Below are 12,636 nucleotides of genomic sequence, written 5' to 3'. Positions count from 1 at the left end.
ATTTATCTAACTCAGTGTCACGTAGATTTAACCCTAGTTTTTCTTATAAGAGGTTTATATTTTTAGCTCTTACATTTAGTTCTATCATTGATTTGGGGTTAATTTTTTGTGTGACATGTAAGGAAGTGGTTAGCTTCATACCTTTGCTTGTAAATATTAGTTTTCTCAGCAAATTGGTTGAAAACAGTATTCTTTCCTCATTGAACTGCCTTGACATTCTTGTTGAAAATCAAGACCACAAATATAAGGGTTTATTTCTGGGCTCTCAGTTCTATTCCATTGATCTTTATCTTTATGTCAATATGGTAAAATCTTCATTACTGTATCTTTGATTTGTACTTTTTAAATTTGGTAGTATGGGTATTCCAACTTTGTTCTTCTTTTTGAAGTTTGTTTTGGAGATTTGGGGGCCCTTGCAGTATGTAATATGATGTTTTAAATAAAAATTTAAGCCATGTGGTAAAATCATTTATATAGTGACTTATGAATGTAATTTTAAAATATTATAAAAAATATGTTATGAACAAAGCCTCTTTAGCTTTATATTTGCTGTTAAAAAAATTATATTCCAGGCTTTTTCCTTAACTTTTTTCTTTCCTTTCTTGTCCTTCTTTCTCTCTTCTATTACCTTATGTAACATTTCAGGAACAAATTTCCAATTTGATATCAGTACCTACCTCTTTTTAAAAATTTTATTTTAAAATTTTTAAAATTTATTTTAATTTTGGCTGCATTGGATCTTCATTGCTGTGGGCAGGCTTTCTCTCGTTGTGTGGAGTGGGGGCTACTCTTCTTTGTGGTGCACGGGCCTCTCATTGCAGTGGCTTTTCTTGTTGTGGAGCACGGGCTCTAGGCATGTCCGCTCAATAGTTGTGCCTCACGGGCTCTAGAGCACAGTCTCAGTAGTTGTGGCACATGGGCTTAGCTGCTCCACGGCATTTTGGATATTCCCAGACCAGAGCTCAAACCCATGTCCCCTGCATTGGCAGGTGGATTCTTAACCACTGTGCCACCAGGGAAGCCCACTGCCTACCTCTTTTAATAGGAATTTCTTTGGACATGTTTATTGTAAGAAATGAAGCACCTATGATTAGTGCTTCAAGCAGGTCACTTTGTATGTTTCTGTTGTTTAATTAAATTAATATCGTTACTATATATTTTGGAATATTTAGAAGTTATTAAAGTCTTGTTTCAGTTAAAGAGACTACTGCATATTTTAATCATGATGTAGAATAATATCTAGTAGGAATATATATAACATTGTAAGCTCTCATTTTCATGATTTCAGTAACAAAATTTTTCATTGTGAGTCAGTAACTCAAAGCTTTTTCGTTTAGGCTATTGCATTACCTCCTATAGCCAAATGGCCATACCAGAATGGTTTTACATTTCATACCTGGCTTAGAATGGATCCTGTAAATAACATCAATGTGGATAAAGATAAACCATATTTGTATTGGTATGTATTTCTGTAATTTAGTGTTGTTACTTTACTTTGAAAATGAGAAGAATATTTGGAGATGAAATGAAAACTTATATTTTATAGTTTCAGAACCAGCAAAGGTCTTGGTTATTCTGCACACTTTGTTGGGGGATGTTTAATTATAACATCAGTAAAGTCAAAAGGAAAAGGCTTTCAACACTGTGTGAAATTTGATTTCAAGCCACAAAAGGTATGTGATCTTACTGAGTCATAGTTATGTTACCAAGCTATTCTAGCCTTCAGAATGCTTTGCTTTAGTGTTATTGACATAATATTTGGTAAATCATAGCTCTGTGTTTATAGTGTTTTAGAAAATGAAGTGTAAATCACTGGACAATTGTTAACCTCTCTGATTTGGATAATAAAAAGAGTGAATATTTAGTTATTTGTAGAGTTTAAAGAAAATACAGGGGGAAAATATCAGTGGCAAGTATTTTAGTAGTAGTAGTAGTGGTAATAGTAATATGTATTTTCTTTTGTACCTTAAAATTTAGAGATTAATAAATGGTTGATCAACAAAATGTACATCTATATATATGTAGATAGGTAAATAGACAGATAAAACAGATATGACAAAATGTTGACAGTTGTGTAAATGAGATGGTGAGAGTTTGTACTAAACTTTTTACTTTTGGGGGTACATTTAAAAACTGTCATAATAAAAAGTTAGAAAAATAATTTCATGAGAAGCTGTTATTTGTTGAGAGTTCCCTTGAATCAATATGGTTCCAGAGGTAGAATATTGAATTTAATAAAGGTAGTCTTATTTTATTTTTAGGTTTAATTGTAATTTAGCATTTAATTTTTACTTGTTATTATCAGTGTGGTTGAGTTATTGGAAAGATCATTATCTTTATCTTTTTTTTTTAACTGTTTTGCTTATTCAGTGGTATATGGTAACTATAGTGCACATTTATAACCGGTGGAAGAACAGTGAGCTTCGATGTTATGTGAATGGTGAGCTTGCTTCCTATGGAGAGATAACATGGTTTGTCAACACCAGTGATGTAAGTAATTTGAGAAAGTTACAGTGAAATAAGAAAAATATATTTTACATTGAATATAAATTTTAAAATACCACAATGGTGGATTTTTATAATCATAGTTTGGCTAGCATGTTAATATATTAAGAGAGTAGAACTGTGCTAATATGGCACATATTACTCAGTCCTTGTTATAAAATTATTCTGGAAAGGGTAGAGAAGATTCATAGGTAGCAGTGGGTATATCTTGACAGTATTTGTGTCATTGGTCCATTGATCAAATTAGACCTGAGAGCTCTACTACAGGCTTCTGATGATTTTTATGAATGAGTGAGATGATGCATGCTTATAAATTTTCCATAAAATTCATAGCTGCTGTAGATAACTATTATGTTATAATATTTTCAAGATTCAAAAAGAGATTCATAGGTTAGAGTTAAAGTCAAATGTTCTCCCCCCCCACCCCAATTACATTTTTAATAGAAACCTTGAAAAATACAGATCAGGAAAATGAATACAAGCTTGCAACACTCATTTACCATTAACTCCTCCTTTCATATTTTATTCTATACATATTTACATAGTTTAAAAAGCTGACCTTAAGAGCCCAGGTTGTTATAAAAGATAGACTTAGATTTGAATCCCTTACTGACTGTATGACCTTACTTCGTCTATTAGGCCAAAGTTTGCTCCACCTAAAAATGGGTGTAAAATAGTATGTATCTCAGAAGGTTGATTAAATGAGATACTGTTCACAAATTCATTAGCAGAGTGCCTTGTACAGAATAAGTGCTCAATAAATGTTAGCTCTAATTTTTTTAAATATAAAGAAGGGATCAGATACGTATACTGCTTTTCAACCTGTTTTTTTCCCTTACATTAATCCTTATTGAGTACTTACTGTATTCCAGGCATTGTAATAAATACCTTTATTTTCTGTAAGCCCCAACCTTGCAAGATAAGTACTGTTGTAATCTTCATTTTACCAGTGAAACTGAGCACAGAGAGGTTAAGTAATTTGCCAAAATCAGCAGTGTGGGAAGCAGTGATTTGATCTAGGTGGTTTGTCTTCAGAACCCAAATGTTAAAAATTTTTTTATGTTCCTTAATGTCAACACATATTTTTCAACATCCTTCCTAATGGTTTCATGGTATAAAATGATACTTTTAAAGAGATAGGGATACTTTTTTTCCTCCTTGTTGTATACATGAGTTTTTAAAACGGGGTCTTTGCAACCTGGATGTTATTAAGAGGAATTTTTTGTCTGAAGAAGAAAAACATACACCTGTTTTTCTTGATTTACACATTCCTTTTGAGAGATTGCATCTACTCCATGACTTCACCCATTATTTGTATCTTGATGTCTACAAAAAGTTACAGTCTTAACTTCTCACCATACAGAACCTTGTTGGCAATTGCTTCTTCATCCACGTTAGTTCAGAGAAAAGATGCATTCATTATATGTCCCACACTTAACTCATGACTTTCCTCATTGCTCCAAAGCCTGCTCTTCTGTCTGGTTCTTTGGTTGACTAAGTATGAACCTTCAGAGTCCATAATGATTTCTCTGGCTCTGTTTCCTATATCCACTTTGTCATCAGGTTTTGTTTATTGTACTTTGGAAAACTTGTCTTATCTCCTTTCTATGATGTCTTTCCTGATCTGTACACCAAATGGGAATGAATGAAGTGAAATGCTAAATGAATTATTTTAATCTATTCAGATTATATTTTAGCGTGGGCAAAATATTTATACCAGTATAGTTTGTTATTATTTCTGGAGGAGATAATTTTTTGTTTTTTCTCTAATAACCTTTTTTGTTTTCTTTCACAGACCTTTGACAAGTGTTTCCTGGGCTCATCAGAAACAGCAGATGCTAATAGGGTATTCTGTGGTCAGATGACTGCAGTTTACCTTTTCAGTGAAGCTCTTAATGCAGCTCAGATTTTTGCTATTTATCAATTGGGCCTGGGATACAAGGTACTTTACTTGCTGTTCCCTGCTTAACCAGTGTTAGTTGAGCTTGATTTATAGGTGGGTGGTGCATGGGGCAGCTTACAACTTGGGTTACTAAACTGTATGTGAAAGTAACCAGAGGCACCATAGGGAAGTCACAGGAGTCCATCCAAAGGGTATTTTAAAGTTTTGTGGGAAGCATAGTATACTTGTCATATGTGGGGCACTGTGCAAAGTACTAGCTCAAGTTTCAACTTTAATTTATGCTGCATTTCTTTTGGTGATATCATATACTTGCCCAGCTAAGTTTTTAATGCTTGCTGTGATAGAGCAAGTACCATGTGAAAATCAGTGTGGAACAGGAAATGAGGATGAGCTATGAAATCTGATTCCGAAATATGAGAATTTGAGCAGTACCCAAGACGCATATACATCCCATTAGTAAACAATTTTGCTAATATAATAATGAAGGAAACACTTGTTTTCAATTTGTGCATTAAGTTTTTCAAATGGCTAATACATTCTTGTTATAAGGTTAAAATATAAAATATAATTGTTAAAATATAAAATATAAAGTAGTTGGGTCAAACTAATAAACAGAAGCGTTCAATATTTATTTTGGTCTGGAACACCATAAAAAATTACTGTGAAGCTAAGAGTGTCATGAATCAAGGAAGTTTGGGAACCTTTAGGTTAAGCCATTGTTAATCTAGTTGGTTTCCGGGAGTGATTTAATGTCTGTTATGTTCCTTTGAAAACAAAATCAACTTGCGTTAATTTACATACTGTTGGAGTCAATAAACTATACGTATTTTAAATAGTTTTGACAAAAGTATAATGCAGCAATCAAGACATAGAACATTTCTATCACAGCAAAAGGTACCTCTCTGCTCTTTCCTAGTCAGTTCCTTGTGCTTCTCTAACCCCACCCCGTTTCTGTTGACAGGCAACTACTGATCTGTTACTGTCACTATCAAACAGATTTGTTTTTATTAAGGTTTTATGTAAATAGAATCATGCAGTGTGTGTTCCTTGGAGTTTGGTTTTTCTTAGCATGTTTTAAGATTCATCTATGTTGTTTTGTATTAGTAGTTCCCTCTTATTTATTGCTAAGTAGTGTTCCTTTCTATGAGTATATCACAACTTTTTAACCCATTAATCTCTTGATGAATATTTGGGTTGTTTCCAGATTTTGGCTATTATGAACAAGCTGCTATGAATATTGGTGTACAATTCTTTGTGTATTTCATAAATATGTTAAGAGTGGAATTGTTAACTGGTATGGCAGCTGAAACTGCCAAGCTCTTTTCCAAGGTAGTTGCACAATTTTACATTTCTACAAGCAATGTATGAGCTTTCTACTTACTCCACATCCTGTTAACACCTGGTATTGCTGGTCTTTTTAATATTAGACATTTTAGTGGGTCCCTAGCAGTTTCTCATTCTGGTTTTAAATTGCATTTTTGTAATGCCTAGAGATGCTGAGCATCTTTGCATTGCTTATTGGCCACTTGTGTATCTTCTTTTGTTAAGTGTGTATTCAAATCTTTTGCCCATTTTTTGTTTGGTTTGTTTTCTTATTGTTGAGTTTTGAAGTTTCTTTATATATTATGGATATAAGTCCTATATAATAAGTCCTTATAACTTGTAAGTCTTTTATGAGTTTCTTTATATATTATGGATAACGGATGTATGAGTTACAGATTTCTTCCCCCCAGTCTGTGTCTTGCCTTTTTATTTTCTTAATCTGGCTTTTGAAAAACATAGGAATTTAATTATTATGGATTCCAATTTAACAATTTTTCCTATTATTCTCATGATTTTTGTGTCTTATCTAAGAAATCTTCGCTGATTCTAAGGTTAGAAAGATTTATTCATGTTTTCTTCTAAGTATTATATTTTTAGCATTTATATTTAGGCCTGTGATCCATTTTCAGTTAATTTTTGAGTATGGTATGAGCTAACTATCAAGGTTTATTTTATCTTTTGTTTTTCATAAGGATACCCTGGTGTTCCAGCACTATTTGTTTTTTAAGTACTATTCTTTCTCCAATCATTGCCTTACTGTGGCATCTTTGAGGCTCTATTTGATTTTAGTTACTTACCTGTCTTTTTTTTAATGCTAATACTTTACTATCTTATTTATCGTAGCTTTGTAGTAAGTCTTGAAAACCGGAAGTCTAAACCATCAACTATTCTTTTTCAAATCCTTTGTGATTTTCTAAGTCCTTTGCATTTCTAGATGTATTTTAGAACCAGCTTAACGCTTTCTACACAAAGTCTACTGGGGTTTTATTTGATACTGTATTAACGTATAGATCAGTTAGAGGATAATTGACATCTCACTAATACTGGATTATCCAATCTATGACCATGATATCTCTTTATTTACTTAGGTCTTTATTAATTTCTCCCAGCAGTGTTTTTTGGTTTTCATTGTACAGGTCATACATACATTTTGTTAAATGTATTTTTAAGTATTTCATGTTTTTTAGGTAGTATATTAAGTTGCATTTTTAAAAAAGTTAATTTCCAATCATTTGTTTCTAGCGTATAGAAATATAGTTGAGTTTTATTGACTTTTTAACAAGACCTTGCTGAACTTGCTTATTAGTTTTACTAGTTTTTTGTTGTTGCTGTTTTAGTATTTTCTACATACATGTTCATGTAGACTGTAAGCTTTACTTCTTCATATTGAATCTGTATGCCTTTTCTCTTTTCTCCCTTATTGTACTAAACAGGACCTCCAGGATAAATAGTTAAAATAGAAACGACAAGAGTAGACATTTTTGTCTTGTTCCTGATTTTAGAGGGAAAGCATTCATACATATTTTATAGACGCTTTTTCAAGTTGAGAAATTTCTATTTCTAGTTTTCTGAGAGTTTTTATTAGAAGGATACTGAATTTTGTAAAATGAGTCTTGCTTTTTTATTGAGTCAGTCAATCTCTGCCTTTCATTGGAATGTTCACATAATTTACATCCAGTGTATCAATAAGGATAGATATTGTGGGACTTAAATCTACTGTCTTGCTATTTTCTGTTTCCTTCATCTGTTCTTTGATTCTTTCCTCTTTCTCTGCTTTGATTTAGATTGCCTATTATTTAGTATTTCACTTATTTCTACTATTGGTTTATTAGTTTTTTTTTAAACTTTAACTTATCATAGTCTACCAATAAATGACATTGTACAGTGTAAGACCCTTCCAACATAATCCTGCAATTCCCCATCCTGTCCTCGGTTTTGTTATTTTTGTAGATTTTACTTCTTCATGTATTATGGTCCTTTTGATACATTTTTATTATTTTTGATTCATTCATTTATATTTTTAAAAAATTAAAAATGAAGAAGATCATATATTTTGTATTTACCTGTGTATTTATCTATGTATTCACCATTTCTAGGATACTTCTTTGTGTAGATTTATGTTTCTGTCTCATATCATTTTCCTTCCATTTGAATTGTTTTATTATTTCTTATAATGGAGATTTACTGTCAGTGGCTTTTCTGAGCTTTTATTTGTCTGAAAAAGCCTTTGTTCTTCTTTCAGCTTTGAAAAATAGTTTTACTGATTATAAAATTTTAAGGTGACAGTTTTCTGTTTTGAGCTTTTTAAAGATATTCTTTTGTTTAACTGACTTGCATAGTTTCTAACAAGAAGTGTGTGGTCTTCCTCTATATGTAATGTCTTTTTTTTCTCTTGATGGTTCTAATATTTACTCTTGTCACTGATTTTTAGAAAATGAATACAGTATATGTTGGTATGGGTTTATGTGTGTGTGTGTGTCTGTCTGTCTCTCTGTGTGTGTATGTGTGTTTTTTTAGCCTACTTTAGATTATTTGAACTTCTCAGTTCTGTGGGTTTATGATTTTGGTGAAATATGAAACTTTTTGCTATTATTTCTTTAATATATTTTGTTTTTTATCTTCTTCTAGAATTCATATTACATTCATTTTAGACCTTAGATATAAGCAGACAGAGCATTGAGATGCTATTTTTTGCCTGATTTATAAGAAATGTTTTGTTTTGGATTGTTTTCATGGTATTTATGTTCACTAATCCTTCTTTATCAAATGCCTTATTGCCGTTAATTCAATTAAGTGAATTATTCAGTTCAAATATTTTTTGTATTTTTTGTCTTGGTAAGTTTTGATAATTTTCATTATCTATTTTTCTCCTTTCAATGTTGTCTTAAAAAAATACCTGACCATAGATGTAACTAGTCTAATGTCTTTTTCTTCTAATTTCATCATCTGTATTTCTGGGTTTATTTTTATTTACTGATAGTCTGCTGGTTACTTCAGACTTTGTGGTTTGTTTAGTAATTTTGGATTAAATACTGGACATTATGATTTTACCAAGTAAATGTCTGGATTTTGTTGCTTTTTTTTTTTTTTTTAAAGATCGTTGGGCTTTATTCTGCTAGTCAATAGATTACTTTCAGTCAAGTTTATTTATTTGAAGTTTGTTTTATTTTGCCATTTATTTTTTATTTTATTTTTTTTTAAAACATCTTTATTGGAGTATAATTGCTTTACAATGGTGTGTTAGTTTCTGCTTTATAACAAAGTGAATCAGCTATACATATACATATATCTCCATATCTCCTCCCTCTTGCTTCTCCCTCCCACCCTCCCTATCCCACCCCTCTAGGTGGTCACAAAGCACTGAGCTGATCTCCCTGTGCTATGTGGCTGATTCCCACTAGCTATCTATTTTACATTTGGTAGTGTATATATGTCCATGCCACTCTCTCACGTTGTCCCAGCTTACCCTTCCCCCTCCCCGTGTCCTCAAGTCCATTCTATGCATCTTCGTCTTTATTCCTGTCCTGCCCCTAGGTTCTTCAGAACCACTTTTTTTTTAGGATTCCATATATATGTATTAGCATACGGTATTTGTTTTCCTCTTTCTGACTTACTTCACTCTGAATGACAGACTCTAGGTCCATCCACCTCACTACAAATGACCCAATTTCGTTCCTTTTTATGGCAGAGTAATATTTCATTGTATATATGTGCAACATCTTCTTTATCCATTCCTCTGTCGATGGACACTTAGGTTGCTTCCATGTCCTGGCTATTGTCAGTGGAGCTGCAATGAACATTGTGGTACATGACTCTTTTTGAATTATGGTTTTCTTACGGTATATGCCCAGTAGTGGGATTGCTGGGTTGTATGGTAGTTCTATCTGTAGTTTTTTAAGGAACCTCCATACTGTTCTCCATAGTGGCTGCATCAATTTACATTCCCACCCACAGTGCAAGAGGGTTCCCTTTTCTCCACAACCTCTCCGGCATTTATTGTTTGTAAGTTTTTGGAAGATGGCCATTCTGACTGGTATGAGGTGATACCTCATTGTAGTTCTGATGTGCATTTCTCTAATGATTAGTGATGTTGAGCATCCTTTCATGTGTTTGTTGGCAATCCGTATATCTTCTTTGGAGAAATGTCTATTTAGATCTTCTACCCATTTTTGGATTGGGTTGTTTGTTTTTTTGATATTGAGCTGCATGAGCTGCTTCTATATTTTGGAGATTAATCCTTTGTCAGTTGCTTCATTTGCAAATATTTTCTCCCATTCTGAGGGTTGTATTTTTGTCTTGATTATGGTTTCCTTTGCTGTGCAAAAGCTTTTAAGTTTCATTAGGTCCCATTTGTTTATTTTTGTTTTTATTTCCATTTCTCTAGGAGGTGGGTCAAAAAGGATCTTGCTGTGATTTATGTCATAGAGTGTTCTGCCTATGTTTTCCTCTAAGAGATTTATAGTCTCTGGTCTTATATTTAGGTTTAATCCATTTTGAGTTTATTTTTGTGTATGGTGTTAGGGAGTGTTCTAATTTCATTCTTTTACATGTAGCTGTCCAGTTTTCCCAGCACCACTTATTGAAGAGGCTGTCTTTTCTCCATGGTATATTCTTGCCTCCTTTATCAAAAGTAAGGTGACCATATGTGTGTGGGTTTATCTCTGGGCTTATTATCCTGTTCCATTGATCTATATTTCTGTTTTTGTGCCAGTACCATACTGTCTTGATTATTGTAGCTTTATAGTATAGTCTGTAGTCAGGGAGCCTGTTTCTTCCAACTCCGTTTTTCTTTCTCAAGAATGTTTTGGCTATTTGGGGTCTTTTGTGTTTCCATACAAATTGTGAAATTTTGTGTTCTAGTTCTGTGAAAAATGCCATTGGTAGTTTGATAGGGAGTGCACTGAATCTGTAGATTGCTTTGGGTATTTTAGTCATTTTCACAATGTTGATTCTTCCAACCCAAGAACATGGTATATGTCTCCATCTGTTTATGTTGTCTTTAGTTTCTCTCATAAGTGTCTTATAGTTTTCTGCATACAGGTCTTTGGTCTCCTAAGGTAGGTTTATTCCTTGGTAGTTTATTCTTTTTGTTGCAGTGGTAATTGGGAGTGTTTCCTTTATTTCTCTTTCAGATTTTTCATCATTAGTGTATAGGAATGCAAGAGATTTCTGTGCATTAATTTTGTATCCTGCTGCTCTACCAAATTCATTGATTAGCTCTAGTAGTTTCCTGGTAGCATCTTTAGGATTCTCTATGTATAGTACCATGTCATCTGTAAATAGTGACAGCTTTACTTGTTCTTTTCTGATTTGGATTCCTTTTATTTCTTTTTCTTCTCTGATTGCTGTGGCTAGAACTTCCAAAACTATGTTGAATGTTAGTGGTGAGAGTGGACAACCTTGTCCTGTTCCTGATGTTAGAGGAAATGGTTTCAGTTTTTCACCATTGAGGATGATGTTGGCTGTGGGTTTGTTGTATATGGCCTTTATTATATTGAGGTAAGTTCCCTCTATGCCTACTTTCTGGAGGGTTTTTATCATAAATGGGTGTTGAATTTTGTGAAAAGCTTTTTCTGCATCTATTGAGATGATCATATGGTTTTTCTCCTTCAATTTGTTAATATGGTTTATCACATTGATAAACCGCATTGCATATATTGAAGAATCCTTGCATTCCTGGAATAAACCCCACTTGATCATGGTGTATGATCTTTTTAATGTCCTGTTGGATTCTGTTTGCTAGTATGTTGTTGAGGATTCTCACATCTATGTTCATCAGTGATATTGGTCTGTAGTTTTCTTTTATTGTGACATCTTTGTGTGGTTCTGGTATCAGGGTTATGGTGGCCTTGTAGAATGAGTTGGAGAGTGTTCCTCCCTCTGCTATATTTTGGAAGAGTTTGAGAAGGATAGGTGTTAGCTCTTCTCTAAACGTTTGATAGAATTTACCTGTGAAGTCATCTGGTCCTGGGCTTTTGTTTGTTGAAAGATTTTTAATCACAGTCTCAATTTCAGTCCTTGTGATTGGTCTGTGTATATTTTCTATTCCTTCCTGGTTGAGTCTTGGCAGGTTGTGCATTTCTAAGAATTTGTCCATTTCTTCTGGGTTGTCCATTTTATTGGCATATAGTTGCTTGTAGTAATCTCTCATGATCCTTTGTATTTCTGCAGTGTCAGTTGTTACTTCTCCTTTTTCATTTCTAATTCTGTTGATTTGAATCTTCTCCCTTTTTTCCTGATGGGTCAGGCTCATGGTGTATCAATTTTGTTTGTCTTCTCAAAGAACCAGCTTTTAGTTTTATTGATCTTTGCCGTTGTTTCCTTCATTTCTTTTTCATTTATTTCTGACCTGCCCTTTATGATTTCTTTCCTTCTGCTAACTTTGGGGGTTTTTTTTGTTCTTCTTTCTCTAATTGCATTAGATGTAAGGTTCGGTTGTTTATTTGATATGTTTCATGTTTCTTGAGGTAGGATTTTATTGCTATGAACTTCGATCTTAGAACTGCTTTTGCTGTATCCCGTAGGTTTTGGTTTGTCGTGTTTTCATTGTCATTTGTTTCTAGGTATTTTTTGATTTTCTCTTTGATTTCTTCAGTGAGCTCTTGGTTATTAAGTAGTGTAATGTTTACCCTCCATGTGTTTGTATTTTTTACAGATTTTTTTCCTGTAAGTGATATCTAATCTCATAGCGTTGTGGTCAGAAAAGATACTTGATATGATTTAAATTTTCTTAAATTTATGAAGCCTTGATTTGTGACTCAAGATATGGTGTATCCTGGAGAATGTTCCATGAGCACTTTAGAAGAAAGTGTATTCTGTTGTTTTTGGATGGAATGTCCTATAAATATCAATTAAGTTCCTGTTGTTTAATGTAGCATTTAAAGCTTGTGTTTCCTTATTTATTT

General features: G+C 33.0%; 1 protein-coding gene across 3 annotated transcripts in view; it reads left to right on the top strand.

The window, feature by feature from the left end:
• The window catches only part of LRBA (LPS responsive beige-like anchor protein), an 808,478-nt gene that overhangs the window by 151,156 nt on the left and 644,686 nt on the right, over positions 1–12,636 (top strand). For all 3 annotated transcript variants that reach the window (XM_081242275.1, XM_081242274.1, XM_081242273.1), the window contains exons 6-9: positions 1,338–1,459; positions 1,547–1,673; positions 2,371–2,490; positions 4,301–4,447. In XM_081242275.1, the coding sequence (XP_081098401.1) occupies positions 1,338–1,459; positions 1,547–1,673; positions 2,371–2,490; positions 4,301–4,447 (516 nt within the window). The remainder of the gene's footprint in view (positions 1–1,337; positions 1,460–1,546; positions 1,674–2,370; positions 2,491–4,300; positions 4,448–12,636) is intronic.

This window comes from Mesoplodon bidens (assembly GCF_964165515.1).
Source record: "Mesoplodon bidens genome assembly, chromosome: 1".
NCBI lineage: Eukaryota > Metazoa > Chordata > Mammalia > Artiodactyla > Ziphiidae > Mesoplodon > Mesoplodon bidens.
This window is presented reverse-complemented; position numbering and strand designations above follow the sequence as displayed.